The sequence below is a fragment of the Tribolium castaneum genome, chromosome 1, assembly GCF_031307605.1.
Source record: "Tribolium castaneum strain GA2 chromosome 1, icTriCast1.1, whole genome shotgun sequence".
NCBI lineage: Eukaryota > Metazoa > Arthropoda > Insecta > Coleoptera > Tenebrionidae > Tribolium > Tribolium castaneum.
The window spans coordinates 13,568,043-13,587,970 of record NC_087394.1 but is presented as its reverse complement, the minus strand read 5'-3'; the positions used below and the strand labels follow the sequence as shown (position 1 = coordinate 13,587,970).

Here is a 19,928-nt window from a genome sequence, read left to right as displayed (position 1 = left end):
GTAAAAATAGTAAAAAAATTCTTTTCATTAAAGTTATTGATAAATAACGAATTTTGATATGTGGCAACGTTGTCTAACAGTCATGATCGCAATAGAATTTGAGCAACAATAAAAATAAATTATTTTTGAAACGGTTTCCTAGGAAATAATTCCCAGTGTTGGCACATCTACACATTGTGATTTTTTGGATGAATTTAGTTTTTTTTAAATTAAAAAAATTCCTAAAATCTGACAGTAAATTTAAAAATAATTATTTATCGTTTTGTTACGGAACGATTACCGGGTATGAAACATAATAACATAAAAAAATAATAAAAACTAAAGAAGTTAACACAATAAGTTTGTAGCTCCAGATTTTTTAAAATATGACTTTAGGAATTTTTTCAACATTTTTCCCGTAATCTGCACTTGCTTCTCAATAACGTACCACTGAGTTGGTGCGCCAGTTTTTGAGCACCCTGTATACAGCTACTAGGTAAAGAACAATTAATCTTCCAGAGGTTGTGAAAGATTTTACTTTTCATATATAACTACTTGCAAAAACTATAATATTTCATATAAGTGAAAAGGTTATGAAGAATAATTTTGGTGATATTATTTATTCTAAAAATGTCGTTTCTTAAAATTAGAAAAAGTTTGGTAGTTTCTATCTTGAGAACAATAATTTTTATACGTAAGTAATTCATTTAACATACCTATGAATGGTGATTCCAAAATTGTTTCCAAAAAATAACCGCAGACTTGTTTAAATATTATTTCATGTAGTACTAAAGTCGATCATAATCAAGTCAAAAACAGTTTGCATCATTTACTTGAGAGAGAATATGCAGAAAATGTATGCAAAGAAACCGGCTATTCCAAGATTTCATTCCGGAAGAATTAAAGTGTTAAACATTATGTAAAGAGAGCAAACAGTTTATTTTTGAAAAAAAATAGAATTATAAATAATTAATTATTCATTATTTGTCTGGTTTTATTTATTAACTAGACTTCAGTCAATGTTTTTGTTGACCTCCCTCCTAAAACCCATATTTTCGCGTCTTTTTTTGGGACTATAATTATAATACCGAGTGTTGTATTAAATTTCTAATCAAAATAAACAGTGACTTTAAAATACTATGTTGGTTGGTTTGTGTAAAAGAAAGAACAAATCCGAGAAAACAGTATTAATAACAAAGTTTTTCGAATAACGAATCATAAAAATTTAATAGAAAATTATTAATAACCGCATAATTTCTACACACGGTAACTTCTTTTCTTCCAAGGTTAATTTATGTGTTTTGCATCTCAAAAAAACTAGAAACTAAATTCATTAGACATTTTTCAAAAAAAAAAAAATCCTTGAACAGGTGGAATTAATTTTTTGAATGCTACATTTTAACATCGTAGTGACATTGATTTTTTTTAATAACAACCAACGTTTTTGTTCATTGTTTTACATATTTGCACATCTTTATCTTTGTAGTAGCAAAATAAAAATTAATTAATTAAAAAAATATATTAAAATAAAGAAAATATTGCCGATTAAACATTATGGGCTTTATCTTTTTGTATAATTAAAATAAAAACAATAAAATGACACCTAAAAACAAAAAAATTACAAAAAACAATCACCCCTTATAAAATAAAGCAACGAAAAGATAAAGCTTTTAATAGATTTTCTAACTTGTTTTTTTGAATTTGTGTAAACTTATTGGCCAAGATAAAAATGTGAATTATCTAAAATGCGTATTAGGTCTTTCAAAACTATAAAAACGCCAGCGACGCATTTACCAAATTATTTTTTAAATAAGGTTTATAAAATTATAAAATAGTTATTAATGATTAGAACTCTCATCGAAAGTAAAAACTATATTAGCCGTTAATTTTTTGAAGTGCATAAATAATTTATAACAACTAATTTTTACAGTTTTGAAACAGCAAATACTAATCAAAAATGTAAATAGCCATTAAAAAAAATTAAAATGACGTCATTACTCAAAAACGAGTGACGTCAGAAACGTTATTATGGTGTCAAAATGTAGCACTTAAAAAAATAAAATCGACCGGTTTATAGATTTTTTGAAAAATAACCTATAAAAAAGATATGAATTTTGTGCATTATTTTTGGTTCACTCTGTATAATCTAGCGTTCTTTGGTTAATTATTAAATTTCAGAAAAAATACTGTGTGGAAAAAACATGGTAGTTTTCCACATGAAGCTTTTGAAAAATCTTTTTTAAGACTGTTGTCGTGAGGTTGGTAGCACATTTCAAATCTTAATTTGATTATCAAATTCAAATGTCAAATATTTCATTAGCTGACCAATAACTAATCAGTGTTGCCAATAGGTAAATAAAGACAATTTTTTACTGTGTGTAAACACAGTATTAGCTGTTTCAAAACTAGAAAAACGCCGTCACAATTTCTCTCCAAATTAATTATGCACTTCAAAAAAATAAAGTAGCTAATGTAATTTATATTTTCAGTGAGAAGTCTAATTATTAATAACTATTTTACAATTTTATTAAACTAATTTAAAAAATTAATTGGGTAAAATGCGACGTTGGCGTTTTTTTATAATTTTGAAACAGGTAATATCTACTACATATTGCTCTAATATTAATTTTTTTACAAACATGTTATTAGTTGGTCGTAATTTTTGTAAAAATATTTTTTATAGTGCGTTTCGTTAAAAATATAAATTTTACAGAAGTGAAACACAGAAATTTTATTTTTTTTTAAAGATCGATTTGTTTCCGTTAATTTTTGATTTTTTTTTATTTATTTGATTACTGATTAAACGAACAAAAACTTTGAAGTATTAAATTTTAATAAAAATTGTTCTACAAAACAATAATTAATAAATGTCTTTCGTTGTTCAAGTTGTTTTGAAAAAATGCTGGCAGTTATAACTCCTTTATTTTTCCAAAAAATAATAATACACTACAAACAAGGGCAAATTAGATTTTTTTAATGTTAACGTGGTTACCTGATAAAGCAAGTATTCAATTTAGTAAATATTACATTTAATAAATTGATAAATCTATCCAGCAACAAAGTTATTAAAGCTTTCTTCACAAAAAAATAACCAGAAATAAATTTTGTTTGACAAGACTGGTCGATGCTCTTCGTTGTAATACCAGCCATTTGACCAGCATGATGTCAAACCATAAATGTCTGCTCTGTAGCTATAATTGTTTTCTTTTTATAACATCTAATAGCCCATCTAATATAAATAATTCGTAAGCTCATGAATTTCAAATTTTTGAACCCCGACCGAAACAATTGTTCTACTCGTAATTTGCGGTATTTATGAAAGTCAAACCAATTCGAAGCAATGGCAAAACAACAAATAAAATTACAAAGTCCACTGTCAACTCAAACCGTAATGTGGCTTGTGGTCCTTTCCCGCAGTTTCACGGCCATGCGAATAAACTTGTTCCATCAACTTCCACTTTTCTGCAATTTAAGTTTTGATGCAAAATTTTTCACTTGTGTTAAATAACAAATCCCGTTCTTCGTCCAAAAAACCGGTCCATAAACAACGCCAATAATGACGTTTTTTGACTAGGCAATAAAATCAAACCGACACACCTAACAACTAACTTTACCTATCCCAAGTTTTTTTCTGTTCGTCGTCTAAAAATAAATTATGCAAAATAGATTTCACGATGGAAAGAAACCTGATATTGTGATAGGTCAACATGTATGCATCTTGGACACAAACAGGTCCTCTTCAGCGATTAGACGCGGACGAAAACAGTTGTGAAACGACTCGAAAAAATACAGGCTGATTCTTTTAGAAACTTTTTAACTTCTAATAAAGCTAGAGCTTTAAGATTTTGTAAACAATCCAAATCGACCATTCTGGGTTCAACTAAATTATTTTCAAAATGGTTGATTTTTCAAATCTCCAAGATTGTTATCTGTCAAATTGCAAGGCTACTATGATTTTTTGAAAATGATAAAAAAATGATTATAAAACAATCTTTTTTTTTAATAAATTGACCCTGTTTTTTCAATGGCAAACAAAAGAACATCAATTTTTATGTAGACTTTTATTAACATCTTCTATATCCATCTCTTACAGTTTTTGAAATAATCGCAAAAAACATAATTTTAGGTCAGTATTTTCATTTATAATCAAGTAAACTTTCAAAAAATACGATAACGTTGAGTTATTAATTAAAATAAATGTTCGATTTGTCTACCATTTCTATTCAAGAAGTTCAAAATTCGATGGCAGACTGACTGATTTATTTTACATAATTCACTAACTTATAATAAGCCCTAATTAAATATTATTGTTTAATTGTTTATTCGATAATCAACCAGCTAAAAACTAAATAAAATATTGAAGTTTGACAATGGGACCGTCCCGCAATTTTTTAACTGCATTTTTGGAAAATTCAAAAATTTAGGTTACCCTTATTTTTTTGTTTTAATAGATTTTCAGTATCAATGCCAAAAAAGCAACTTTTGATCGCGTGACGTAGTAGGCCGAGCCACTCCCATTTCAAAGCGCGCATGCGCATTCACTGTAAACGCATACTATTATTTCGACCTTCCTCAATAATAGAATGATTAAAGAAGGCCTGGGTGCTGGTTTTCACGATTTGTATCAACTGATTTAGGTTATTTTTTGTATTTCTTATGTTGTTTATGCTGTGTTTGCTAATTGTCATTACATAATTGCTTACACACACCACAAAAAGCACACTAAACGTTATATGAACATGAACATAACCCAACTTTTGATTTGCGCTTGCATCTAGGATACGCGTGTCAGGTTAGTGAACCAATCAAAAAGCTAGTGGGCGGTTCTCGGCCTGTGACGTCATGATGACTTAAATTCATTTTTTAGGCATTCTTGCAAATTTTTGGCCAGAGATCTCGTAGAAATTGTGTTGTTTTCCTCTGAAGTCTCATTAGGTATAAAATTAACAAAATCTACGATTTGCGGGACGAGCCCATTGTTGACCATTTTACAAGGTCTACTTGATTAACTAAGAAAAGTACGAAGTAAAATCCGTTTTTTGTGATTTTTTTCAAAAACTGTAAGAGATAGGTATAGGACGTATTGATAAAAGTCACCATAAATATCGATATTCTTTCGATTGCCGTTAAGAAAATAAAGTCATTCCATTTGAAAAAACTGAGTTGCAGCAGTTTTTGAAAACCATTTTGAAAAAAATCATACTAGCGATGAATTTTGACAATTGAAAATTTTGAAAATTCAAGAAGACTCTCCAAACCTTCGGTTATCGAATGCAAAAAAAAAATATTCTTATCGCAAAGAGTTCAAGGACTGTGATATCTTAGATAAACTTTTTCAAATGAAAATTTTAACAAAAAAACTGACATATGTCAAAAACTATGACAGATAAGTACCAACTTTAAAAATAATTTAGTTGATCTCAGAATGGTCGATTTGGATCATATGCAAAATTTTAAAACTCTAGCTATATAAGAAGTTAAAAAGTTTCTAATGTAGGCCCTAAATGAATCACCCTGTATACAAGGCGACCTACTCAAAATAAAGAAAGGTGCACCGAAGAGTTATTAAAGTAATTAAGAAATCTAGATCTGTTTTTGCAAAGGATTCCTTTCTAATGCAAGCATTTTATACGGATTTTATAAAATCGAACCTTCGGGCGATTGATTATTATAATGTTCTGAATATTAATTAATTGGGGACACTCTTCAGATAACTAACCTTCACCAATCTGGGCTCAATTCCGGTTCTAATTGTTGGCGCCTTTGTCGCCAATTTCGAAACGAATTCTCCAAAAATTCAAAGGCCAACCGGTTCCATGCATAATTTGCGGTGTTAAAAGCTAAAAGCCAGTTGTCATGTCGTGAAAAATGCAGCATTTCGAAGCTTAAATTAGGATGCAGATGATGAAGATAAAAATAAACATATGCGTTTATGAACACTGTTGTCAGCATAGTTACAATCTAATCTCCCGATAATACCGCGATATAAAACATATTAAGGAGATAAAATTATGCAAATCTATTTTTAACGGTAATTATCATATAAAAGTCATCACTGTCTATCTTGCACAAATGGTTAATAACTGATGACCTTATGTCTCCCCATATACCACTCGTCAGACAAACGCATAATTATCATCGTTGCATTCTTGCTCCAACTTACCAAAAATAAAACTTGCTTTATGTTTATTTCGCTGGGTTTAATAATAATAACATTTATCAAGAGCGAGGTAATCAATGCACTTTATTGACATAATTTGGTTGATGTTACCGAATATTGACAGTCGCAACCAATTTATTTTGTCTTTTTTAATTGCCAGTAGCACTAATCTGTTAGTACTCGAGGCACGAACTGCTTTAACTATTCTGTTTATGTCCGTTTTTTCCGTTTGTTTGTACTTCATGTTTCATTATTGACAGCTTAATTCAATGAAGAACACATTGGTGTTAATGTAATACTCTAATTAAAAACTTGTTGCAGCCAAAATTAATAATTAATTTTAAAAAATCGCGAGCACTTGGCGAACAATTCGGTGTAATAATTCATTCAGCCTTGGTTTAATTCAAAAAGGTTATCAAAAATGTTGAAATGACGCTGGGTATAAATAGGAATCATTTTTAAGTTTCGAATTCAAGAATTAGTTCTGATACTGAATTGCCTATTTTGGTTTTTCGTGTTGTTGTTGAGGATGACTAAATTCTAGGAAACCACAGTTACAATGAGAACTTCCAGTGAAATTAATTTATTCTCATTATATTATGTGTCACCCACTATTCACCACCACAGCAGACAGGAGACTCTAGACGGTATTATTATCAAACTGGTTTTTACTTGTTGAATTCAAGATCTAAATTCATGGTGGCACAAATATGTAATAATTGGAGTTGTGATGACTTTTTTTTACATATCAACCAATGGAATTTGCAGGAAACTGGAATTTTCTGCATGAGCTAATTAAAAAATTGTAATTCGTCATTAATCATTACTTTCCAAAGGAAGAAAAATTAATCTAACACATTTCAATTGACACATTTTTTTTCTGGAAGAAAAGTATTTCTCGACACCACTTTCTTAATTAATGTGAGTTTAAAGAAACACTAAAAAGGTAACTACAATAAACAGATATAAGCACTTCATACGTAAAACGTATCATCACAGACCAAATTATTCGCCGTATCTGCAAACCTTAAAAGGAGTGTAATTACTGCATTTATCAAATTATGAACGAAACCTTCCAGCGTATGATACGAATTTGGTGCCCAATCATGTTTGTTAAAATAAAGCAGTAAGAATAAGGAAGGTGCTTGAAAACAAACGATAAGTTATAGTCTGTATACAGAGTGGACCAAGTAGCGCAAAATCTTTTTGGTACATACGTTACAAGAAACCTCTAAAAATGTAATAAATAAACCATGGTCTATTTTTTCGCACCTCAGTTTTAATTGTGAAATTAAGTTGTTCGTGTAGTTACGATGATTTTTGGTACCATGAAGGCAGATCAATTTTTTATTTTATTTTATATACAGCGTTTTAGCAAATGGTTTAGCAGACAAATCGATTAGGTGAAATTTATGTAAATCAAAAAAGTTTTCCCAAAAATCGTTCTAATATTAAAGTCCTAAATTTTGTTTTTATTTTTACTTTTTATTAAGTACATCTCAAAAACTAATAGTTACACAGAAATAATAGTCTACCGTTAAATACTTCCTATTTTTTCTGTGTGAATTTTTTCTTTTTTAATTAATCAAAATTTTATTACGTTGATTTCAATTTTCAATTTTTTTTACATAAATTATTTTTTGGGGCTAATAACGTTTTTTACATTTCAACATCATATGTAACATAATAATATTTTTTGCACCGACTTAGCATGAATTAATTAATTACTTAAGTAATAATTATAATTATAAGGAATTATGGAATTTTTCTTTAATTCACGTGCGTAAAAAAATACATATTAAACATTCAATAAAACGCCACATTTTATGTGCTTCTTAATTTCAAGATATCGTAAAAATATACATTTAGCAGATTCACCTTGTATACAACGTGTTAGGGAATGCTTTAGCAAAAAGTTAAAGGTAGATTGAGAATGGCAAAACAAATCGATTAAGCAAAATTTATGTGAATCAAAAATGCATCGTTTTCCAAAAAAATCGTTCTGAAACTAAAGTCTCAAATTTTGAGAACCGCTGAACTAGGATTATAAAAACTTGCATAAATTTTGATATTATTAACAAAACAGCAGATGAAAATTAACATCTTGTTCCGCAATAAACTTCTGATTTAATTTGTGTTTTGTTATAAAATTTTACGAAAAAAAAAACAACTTTTTTGGCCAGGACTGGGATTCGATCCTCCCACACAAATGAACATGTAAGCCACAATTTTTAAAATTTTTCAAAAGTTTTTAGACTAGGTGCATCCTCACCTGCTAGTCCATCGAACCCTGGTTTAAGAATTATAAATTTTTACTTAGTTTGTTAAATAATCGTTTTTTTTGAATTTCACATGTAAAATCAGAAATGCCGCTTTATAAAATTAATGGCAAGCATTTGACCAAATCTTATACAGTATTACCTCAATTACAATTCACATTGTCACTTAAATTTACGACGCCACAAGTGGCAACTCATAAATAAAAATAATTTTTAAAGTTAAAATGTAAAAGTGCGTTTGATTTAAAATTTGATTGGTATTTTTTTCTCTAATTTCGTAAACAATTATCTGAAGTGAATACGCGTAGTTTAGAATAAAATTCAAAATTTGACTTTTTGGTCGAAGATTACTTTTTTTTAATTATTAACTTTATTTGTAAATGAAAAATTACCAAAAAATTAGTCAGGCGTGTAAAATGCAAAAAAAATATTTAATTAGAAACAGCGATTTTCTTAGGTGCGCGATAAGGTTGTCTCACCTGGTATTTTATATTTTATTTTGTTTTATTTTTGTTTGTCATGATATAAAAATAACAACTTTTAAAGTTCAATTTTGACGATAATCGATGGGTAATTTTCAGGTTTGTTGATGTGGAGTAATAAAGGAACTTGGTCATTTTCTTGGTTCTGTCACCGATTAGAAATGTCTAAAAAAATTAAATATAAAATTCTCCACTTAACTTTTTAATACTGCTATAAGAATAATGAAGAGAGACTATTTTTAAATTATTTTTTAAGAATTTATAGGAACGTGTTCCACCTACTGCAAAGCTTGAAAAAAGTTAAGAATTCTAAGATTTTAATATATTCAAGAGTATCGCCTGGATTTTGTAATTAATCGGTTGTAAGGGTGTTTTATTCCGTAACTTTTTTCGAATAGTCGTTTATTATTTTACTAAATTGATTCTATAACTTTTTAACGCACTTGTTGACAAATTATGAAAAACTGAGAAAGTAGAATTTCTTTATGTAATCCGATTTAATTTAAAATTTAAAACTTTGATATTTTAATTGAGTGGACACTGACTCTAGTCTAGAACAAGGATATATCAGGTTCCGATTCAAGAACAGATTTTTTGTATTATTTCTCTTTTTTACTATTACTTACTTTCCTCTTTTCATTATCATTTTTTTTCTTATTTTGTTTTCATTTTGTTTATCGCATTTATTCTTTTTTCCTATTTAAACATGATTATAATTATTTTATTTTCCTTGTATTCGGTTAAGTTGGAGTAGCTTTGGTTAAACTTTGCCCATAATAATAATAATTATTATTATTATTCTTATTATTATTTTTTTTAATATAGGCAAAAAACATGATCTGATGTCATGAAAACAGCCAAGGCTTTCTCAAAAGTCAACTGTAAGAAAATAAATAATGACTGACCCTCGAATAATTATAATTTTATTAAAAGGATTAAAAAATAAATATAGCACTACAATAAATAAATAAATGAATGGTTTTAGTCACTATGCAGATAGTTGTCACTTCATTTTTGTATAAACAATATTTTTGACATAATTTAGTTAGTAGATTTACAAGCCAAATAAACTTCGTTTCTTATTTGTTAAATTATTTGACATTTTGAATAATACTGGTAATTGTGTATTTTACAGTCTACTTTAAAATCGAAGAAAGTCGAAAAAGAAAAATATATTTCTGTGCTAATTTTCTTCAATAAAACGACTATGTGTACAGAAAATTGATGCTATAAACCTAAGGTGTTATTACTAAAGACCTTTTTTTTCCAAAAAATGTTACGCAGCAGAAAATATTAGAAGTTGAGATTTTTTTTCATTACACTCAGATCAAAATTTTAGGTTGTTATTAGTTACACTTTTAAATGATTACCTATTTATACTGATATGTTACGTATACTTTTTTACTAAAAGCGTTGGAAAAAATGTATAAGATGTACAAAAAACATACTTTTTTGTTGAAAAAAAATCAAATCAAAATTAAATGAAATTAAATGAACAGCCGACATAACAATAATAATTGTACTTGTTTCGCAAAGAAGAAAATTTGAACAAATCTGATACACAAAAAATATTAAAAACTGAAAACAAAACTGGTAGTTACACCTAGAAATGTATTTTTAATTTCAAAATTAAAGAATCATGAATTGCAGCTTTCGAAATATTTTATTATTATTGTTGTTATGCTATCAATTATTATCAACACTCAGCAGTAATGTGAAGTGTTCCACCCCTAAAATGGTAGTTACGCCAAATTGTATAAATTACAAAAAAAAAATTTATACACAATTAACAGATTTCCGTTGTACTTAAAAGTCTCTTTGTCATTGGGTCATTCAAAAGGAAAAAATCTATAGGTAGGTACCTACTCCTCACTTAAAAAAATTGTGAATGAGAGGTACGTAAACAATATTTCAATATTTCAAGTCAGGTAAGATATGCAAATTTGAAAGTTTGCAGAAAAAATGTTTTAAAAATAATGGAAAACAACATTCACGGACTCGTAAACTGACTGATGCCAAAAGAAATAAAAAGGACAGCAGTTATAAATCATTATTATAATAATGATTACACTGCGAATAAAGATCGATTTTATGATAGCTTGTGATAGAGGTCTTTAAATTAATAATGGTTTAGAATGTGACATTTTTGTTAACCAAACTCCAGTAACCATCACATTCCAGACAAAGTTTAATATAGGCCACCAAACACAACAGCGATTTAATTTATATACACCATGGTAAAGTATGCATTAAAATAATCTTTAATACGTACTAAATTTATATATGAAAAGCTAGTGTGACGTGTGGACGGAAATTTTAAATTAAATTTTATTTAATTTTCTTCTAAACAGTTTTTTGCTGTTTAATTAACAATCAGGAAAGATTGTGAAAGTAAATCGTTTCTTCTTTTTTAAGTATAAGTGGATATTGAGGTTTTTAAAACACGAGCGATTTTTCGAGCACGACGGCATAGCCGGAGTGTTCGAAATAGAGCAAGTGTTTTAAAGACCAGTTATCCACGAATACTTTACGTTATTTTTTTACTGGTACACTTTGAAATCATAAGTACAAATATTGGAAATAATCAGTATACCTTCCGTTGTCATGGAATTAAATGTCATTATAATAAAAAATCAAAATTATTAAAAATTTGCCATTTGTACTTCACGTTTCTTGGGTTATTGATGTTGCCATGGATACTAACGCGTGTTTTTGAAAGTTGGATTTATACACACTGCTGCCAATAAAAAAATTACTTCATTTGCTTTAACATACCAAACATAAATAGATTATAGATACAGAAATTATTATCAAAATTGGTAAAAATTGCATTCGAAATCGTCCAAAACTTCAATACCTCCAGGAAAAACATGCAAAATGCTTATGTGCCATAACTAATCGAAATGTTTAAACTTAACGTCGATAACGATGCATGTAATTTAGTTTATTATCAAAGCTTCATGTGCGACAACTATGCAGAGAATACAAACACCTAAATTTGAGTAATTAATAGAGCATATGTGTTTCACACCCTTGTGGTGAGACAAACGATCTAATGGAATATTAGCCAAATTGAATGAAGATGTGGGAGATGAACGGACGACACATCAGGAGACAGACAAGGCAAGGCAATCAAGCTTTTTAATACATACATTAGAAAAATGAAACAATAAATCTGATGACGTCAGGTAACAACTAACATATCTGTGCTACGATTACTACGATTTCAATTTTTATTCGCTGATATATGTTTAAATTATTGCTATATTTTGTCACTTACAAGCCTTAATAAAAATGTCAAAAGAAGTTAAATACTTTAGTTATGATGATGGGCTTATACTTGTGTTTTATTTTTTGATAAAAAAAATTAAATAATTTCACGTAAAAAAGGCGTAGGTATTTGGCGAAAGCTCATAAAAATGGGCGTCAGAATTACTGTTTCAGATCAACTAAGAGAAATTATACAAGTCGTAAGTATAAAACGACGTATAAAGTACAAGTTGTTTTTGCTATCTTTATTACATCCATTCATCTTTAAATTTTTGAATCATTACGAGCGAAAACAGTACTCAACATTTGGCTTTACCATTGTGATGTTACATTAATTGAAAGTGTTAAAATTAATAATACTCGCACTCAAATGTAATCAATCAACTATTACATTATTCCAACAGAGGTAAATATTTATCATTATCGCTCGTTAATAAAACAACCGATTTTACTCACGTGACTAATATTATTGTCTCATTGAAAAATTTAAATATGCGACGGTGCTATTAATTGATTCATCGATGCAAAAATAAAATAAGATGAAGATTCTTTGTAATAAAATTGAAGATAGAAGCAGTGAAAAATTTTACGGCTACCTACGCGCAACACTAGTGAAGAGATTTAAATTTCTGAATTAGATGTGACTCGGAGTCAGCGGAAATACCAAAAATTCCTTCGTACAGAGGGTTTCCCAGGTTTTACGCCCGCCAAAAAATAAATACTCGCAGTTGCGTAAGAACAAATGCTTACAGTTTGTACCAGCAAACACTTCGAAAGTTATTTAAATCAGATAAAAAGAATATAAAATAAAAATATAATAAGAACTAATTTAAAATTATTAATAAGCGAAAATGAGAAATTTTTTGTATAATTTGAATGTGATTTTGTAGCGCAATTCTTGATTTACCACTTTTGTAGAAAACTAAGTTAAAAGACGGAATGAAATTAACTGTCCCAAAATTTTTACTAATGATTCTCTTCAAAACATGTGTATCTCAGATCTATTTGGTTTTTCAATAGGTTGTTTACAGCTTTTTCTTATCTAACTATCCCTTATTCAGTTGATAACGTCAATCAAAATTCAGATCAGCAACATTTATTTCAAAAAGATCAACTAAGTATAAGAAGCAAATTTTGACTTGAGAAAACATCAGTTAACATAGTCAGATTTTAGTCATTTTGAGAAAAATATATATATTAATATTATATATAAACATATTTTATAAATAAATATTTATTTTCTCTTTTAAATGCAATAAATATTAAACAAATTTGTTATAATGCCAAAAAATTGTAAATGTATTCAGTGCAATAGACAACCGTTTTTTCTCGAAGTCTACAAACTAAAATTAATTCTAAAGTAATATAAAAACATTATAGGTAAATTAAACCTGACATTTATCACTTTAATAGTTTTCCAAAAATTTGAAGTCAGTATTTTTGAAGGGGTGGTTTTTATTAAACAAAAATGTTAAAACCTCCTGATAGAGAAAGTATTAAAAAAATATAAAAAACTTTTAAGGGTTACTTTTAGAGGTTTAAACCACATATTTTATATTCTATTTTCAAATTTAGGTTTCATAGAAAATCTTAACACTTTTTTATCACGAACTCCCAGACATTAACTTATGTGGAAGTAGGTAAGGTTTTAGAAAAAAATAGGAAAAAAAGCAGTAACACTGGGTGGACAAAACTTAAAAATTAAGGAGCCTTTAATTTGAAAAAAAACTTAATCCTAACAAAATCAAAGAAATATCCGAAGTTCTAAAAAAACAGTGATATGTACACGGTGTATCAGAAATACGTGTGTTAACTTTACCACGTAATAAAACTCAGGTATAACAACTATCCTATAAATTGTTTTGCAAAATTCTTATTTATTATCTTCACTGTTTTCCTCCTCTCTTTTGTGTAAACGAGCCGGTCATTGTTTTCATTGTTTAGTTATAAATAATTTGTATTTTTTATATTCATAATAGCTGTTTCAGAACCATAAAAATACCAAGGTCGCATTTTCTCTCAAAATTAGTTGTTATAAATTATTCATGTACTTCAAAAAATTAGTAGCTAATATAATTTATAGTTTCAATGTGAGATCTAATCATCAATAACTATTTTACATTTTTATCAACCTTATTTAAAAAATAAAATAAAAATAAAATCAAATGCGACGTTTTCGATATTATTGCATATTTTATTCTTGTTTTAAATTGTCTAAGTTGTCCATTTCTATCACAACGAAAATAGTTTTCGGTTCATGTTTTAAAATGTTATCTTTTACAAACTTGAAAAATTACAAACAGAAAAAATGATTTGTTTATTGAGCTCCGTTATTTGTTAAAATTCACACGTATTTCTGATACACTCTGTATGCTATAATGTTGTGCAAATATTGTTAAGGGGTGATGGTAGAGCTTAAAAGTGAAAATGATGAAAAAATAACTCCAGCTGTTTTATCCGAATATTTATCTTCTGAAATACAGGATGCTCAAAAACTGGCGCACCAACTCAGTGGTACGTTATTGAGAAGCAAGTGCAGATTACGGGAAAAATGCTGAAAAAATTCTTAAAGTCATATTTTAAAAAATCTGGAGCTACAAACTTATAGTGTTAACTTCTTTAGTTTTCATTATTTTTTTATGTTTTTATGTTTCATACCAGGTAATCATTCCGTAACAAAACGATGAATAATTATTTTTAAATTTACTATCACATTTTAGCAGTTTTTTTAATTTAAAAAATTAAAATTTATCAAAAAAATCACAATGTGTAGATGTGCCAACACTGGGAATTATTTCCTAGGAAACCGTTTCAAAAATAATTTATTTTTATTGTTGATCAAATTCTATTGCGATCATGACTGTTCGACAACGTTGCCACATATCACTTATCTAAAATCTGTTATTTATCAATAACTTTAATACAAAGAATTTTTTTACTATTTTTACCTTTATATGTAACCAGTTCTCTACCACACACCATTGAGTTGGTGCGCCAGTTTTTGAGCACGCTGTATAAAGCGTTTTAGTAGTTAAATAAATTTGGGACCACCAAAAATTTAAAATAAATCTGATCGCTGAGCTTCTAGTTTTTAAGTCTGTGGAAGAAAGCAGAAACAGTAACAGAAAAACAAGTCCTGCCGTAAAAAATATAAAAATGTAAAAATTTTGCATCGACATTTTTGGCAATTTTCAATTTCATTTCTCAAATTACCGCCATTTCTCGAACGAGTTATTACCAAATCAAAAACACCAATCAAATCGTATCTACCTTACCAACTATCCAACCGACATTTATTTACCGATAAAACGAAGAAATCGAGGGCTCGTCATGTCAACTTTGGAAAAAAGTACTCAAAAGACGCAAACCTTGTTGATACTGCATTTTTTGAAGAATTTTTAGACGCTGAAGTGGAGGTTGCAACCTCTAAATTTAAAAAATTTGTAAAAGTTTAGATAAAAAAATTCATTTATTTTAAATTTTTGGAGCTCAAAAATATTTTTGCACAACTATCAAATTCACACTGCAAATAGGTTAAAAAACACACGTTTTTATTGGTTAAAATGTTTTTAGTTAGTAATTCAATAATCTGTTCACCAGTTAACACTTCTCTTGTTGCTTTGTTATTATCAACCCCAACATATTGTCAAAATTCGGTGAAAACTCGTTGTAAACGAAAAATTGCGTCGCATTTTAAGTCAAATTAAGTTCGTTATTCTATTTCCAAATTTAAAGTTTGGAGAACACCTTTACACTGTTTATTACGAGCTCACATACTACATATAATTTATGTGGAAGTAAGATTTCGAAAAAAAAAAAGAGGAAAAATTGTTAATATTAGTGACATTAATTGGACAAAGGTGTAACTGGTTAAAAATTAAAGAGCTTTTAATTTTAAAAATACTTAATCCTAGCAAAATCAAAGAAATAAATTCTATAATACATTCCTGCAATCAGCGTTTTACACCAACTTTTATTTAATTAATTTTTAAATAAAATATTGTTGTAGGTATAATTTGTCCTCAGATTTGCAAAATATCGGCCACTTTCCTAACTCAAAACACGTCTAATGGACTTATTTCATTATAGTAATGGGCACCCCATTTCACTTTTTTCAGCTGTATTTAAGAAAAGGTCACTCGTAATTCAATTTACAAATATTTAAGAAAACATAATTATGGAAAGTAAAATCAAAACGCAGAAGTTGTTAATGTTTTGTGAATGTAAAACAAAGCTTTTACCTAAACCAAGCACAGAAACGCAACGATAATTGTGTGACATTTTGAAAATTTTAATTTTAAACCCAAAATATTTAAAATAATATTTTTATTACAACATTAATTATGATTAACTAAATTATAATTACCACTTTCTGTAATACAACTGACAAACCAACTCACGAGTCTGAATTACATTTAATGCGTCGTAAAACATAGTTTCAGTACTAGTATGAATTACAACATTTTCTGAAATAAATTTCACCCTGCGTGTAAAAATACGACGACACGTACTAAATAAAAAAAATAAATGCAATTTTGTTAATGATCCTTATTTGGCTCAAAGCTTTTCTTATTTAACTAAGAGTATTTATTTTTTGAACGGGTGGTACAACTCATACCTTGTAGGTGTGTGTGTGTGTATAAAAATGGTCGCATTTTTGCGCATTTTTGTATAAGACGGCAGTGCATGGATAATAAATAATAAGCAGCAGCATCATTGTTTGGGTTCGTTCCTCTAGGTTTTGTTGTTTTCGGCGTTGGAGTAAGCGTCAAAACGCGCACAAAAGAAGAAAAGCAAAGCAAAGCAAAGAGGAAGGAAGGTAAGTAAAAGGGTGCACGGGTCAGTGGTGTAGTGCGTCGGGACGCTGCGTGCGTGCGTCGTCGTCGTCGTCGTCGTCATCACCATGGTGGTGGTGTCCGCCTACCTTGGGAGATGCAGTACATGATCTGTCGGGGCACCTTGAGGCCGGCGGCCAGACAGGCCGCGAAGGACGCGGAGAAGTTGATGGCCATCGTCGTGGCGGATCACCGGCTGAAGAAGTCGTCACTCACTGCAGGGCACATGGCACTGTCACACTACGGGGTGGAGCGCGGCGGCGCGCGGAGATGCACTCGCTGGAGATGGCGTCGTCGGTGGTGCAGCGGCAGCGGCAGCATCCATGGGGACGACGCGGCCACTCGCAGCATTAACCGGAGCTGCGGCTGCATTCGATTTCGCCCAAGTGCGCGCTCGGTGGCGGGGATGCAGACGCTGACGCTGGTGGGTCGGAGTCAGAGTCGGCGGCTGCCGACGACCTCATGGCTCGCTCGCTCGCGAGATGAGGAGAGGATCGCGCTGTTGCCGCCGCTCTTTCTACCCGTCTCGTCTCGTTCGTCTGGCTGCTGCTGCACTTCACCACCCACCGCACCCCCGCCGGCCGTCCTATGCACGTGCATCGCGCCGGCCTGCTGCACCCGAATCAATATCACACATTATCACAAAAAACTGACCCGACTTGAAGCGGGGCTTTGCACCTTGCTTGCAGCCAAGCCGAGCCGAGACAACTCTGCTAGACACACACACCGTACCCAAATTCGAAACATGGCCATGGCGGGACACTGCACTAGGTCACAAACGCGTACCAACGACATTCATTATTTCTTCAATACGCGCAATTTGACGAGGACTGACCACAATTAACTCTACTATTGGATCTTCAGACAAGACAAGACATTATTTCACTTTCCACATGTAATTACAACATTTTGATCAAAATTACCATACAACCATACTGTTTAACGAATACAGACATGTGGGCATAATGTAGTACTTCCCTTAAACATTTTTGAAAATCGGAAAAAAAAATCATAAAACATAGTTGGGTAAAGGTGCCTATTATGAGACAGTTTCTAGTATGAGACATCGACTTTTTTTTTAAGTGAGAACCACTGTTTTATACAGGGTGCTCAAAAACTGGCGCACCAACTCAGTGTTACGTTGTTGAGAAGCATGCGTAGATTACGGGAAAATTCTTGAAAAAATTCCTAAAGTCATATTTTAACAAATGTGAAGCTCCAAACTTATGTTGCTAACTTCTTCAGTTTTCGATATTTTTTAACGTATTTATGTTTCACACTAAGTAATCGTTCCCTAACGTAATGATAAATAATTATTTTTAAATTTACTGTCATACTTTAGCAGTTTTTTGAATTTAAAAAAATTAAACAAAAAAATCACAATTTGTAGATGTGGCAACACTGGGAATTATTTTCTAGGAAACCGTTTCAAAAATAATTTATTTTTATTGTTGTTCAAATTCTATTGAGATCACGACTGTTAGACAACGTTGCCACATATCATTTATTTAAAAGTCGTTATTAATCAATAACTTTAATACATATAATTTTTTACTATTTTTACCCTTAAATGGAAGCCATCCTCTACCACATACCATTGAGTTGGTGCGCCGGTTTTTGAGCACCCGGTATTGCCAATAGCGAGGGATTAGTGCCGGAAATCAGTTAACTGTGCCAAAATTTTTCTAGCTCTTGTCGTATAGGTGAATAAAATGTTAAAAAATGGTAACAAAATAGTGTTCATTGTTATTAAATAGAGCTAACATTAGGTAGTATTTTTTTTGTTGGTAACATTTTAAGCCGTCTTTTTAATAGGCATGTGGACATAATATGGTACTTCTCTTAAACATTTTTGAGTTTCGAAAAAAAAATCATAAAACATAGTTGGGTAAAGATGCCTATTATAGGACAGTTCCTAGTATGAGACATTGACTTTCTTTTAAAAGTTACAGCTTTTTTTAAAATGGGAACGAACCACTGTTTTATATTGCCAATAGTTATTACGCAACCCTGTATCATCAGCGAGGGGTTAGTGCTGAAAATCAGTTAATTGTGCCAAAATTTTTCTAGCTCATGTCGTATCAGTGAATAAAATGTTAAAAAATGGTAACAAAATTTTGTTGATTGTTATTAAATAGAGCTAATATTAGGTAGTATTTTATTTGGTAACATTTAAAGTCTTCTTTTTAATATTAGATTATAAACACTATTCAAAAACAGGATTCCCATAGCAGCGTGTTTTAAATTAAAATGTTTCAACAAAAAATTTGACGAGGACTGACCACAATTAACTCTACTATTGACAAGGATTCTTGAAGCCACAAGGACGACGTTTTCACAAGACAATATTTCACTTTTCACATGCATTTACAACAGTTTCAATCAACTTTATCACATTTTGATCAAAATTACGATACAACCATACTGTTTAACAAATACAGACATGTGGACATAATGTGGTACTTCCCTTAAACATTTTTGAGTTTCGAAAAAAAAAAATCAAAATTATAAAAAAATCATAAAACCTTGTTGGGTAAAGGTGCCTATTATGAGACAGTTCCTAGTATAAGACATCGACTTATAAAATCACTGTTTTATATTGCCAATAATTATTATGAAACCCTATATCATCAGCGAGGGGTTAGTGCTGGAAATCAGTTAATTGTGCCAAAATTTTTCTAGCTCTTGTCGTATAAGTGAATAAAATGTTAAAAAATGGTAACAAAATAGTGTTGATTGTCCCATGTCGGGACACTGCACTAGGTCACAAACGCGTACCAACGACATTCATTGCTTCGTCAATACGCGCAATTTGAAGAATACTGACCACAATTAACTCCACTATTGGATCTTCAGACAAGACACAAGACATTATTTCACTTTCCACATGTATTTACAACAGTTCCAATCAACATGTGGGCAT

At 30.1% G+C, this 19,928-nt stretch overlaps 1 protein-coding gene across 2 annotated transcripts in view; it reads right to left on the bottom strand.

Annotated features, from left to right (window-relative positions):
* The window catches only part of jim, a 68,663-nt gene extending 50,949 nt beyond the window's left edge, over window positions 1–17,714 (bottom strand). For both annotated transcript variants that reach the window (XM_008195282.3, XM_015978398.2), the window contains exon 1: window positions 17,095–17,714. In XM_008195282.3, the coding sequence (XP_008193504.1) occupies window positions 17,095–17,182 (88 nt within the window). In that variant the 5' untranslated portion in view covers window positions 17,183–17,714. The remainder of the gene's footprint in view (window positions 1–17,094) is intronic.
* Between the last annotated feature and the right edge of the window lie 2,214 nt (window positions 17,715–19,928).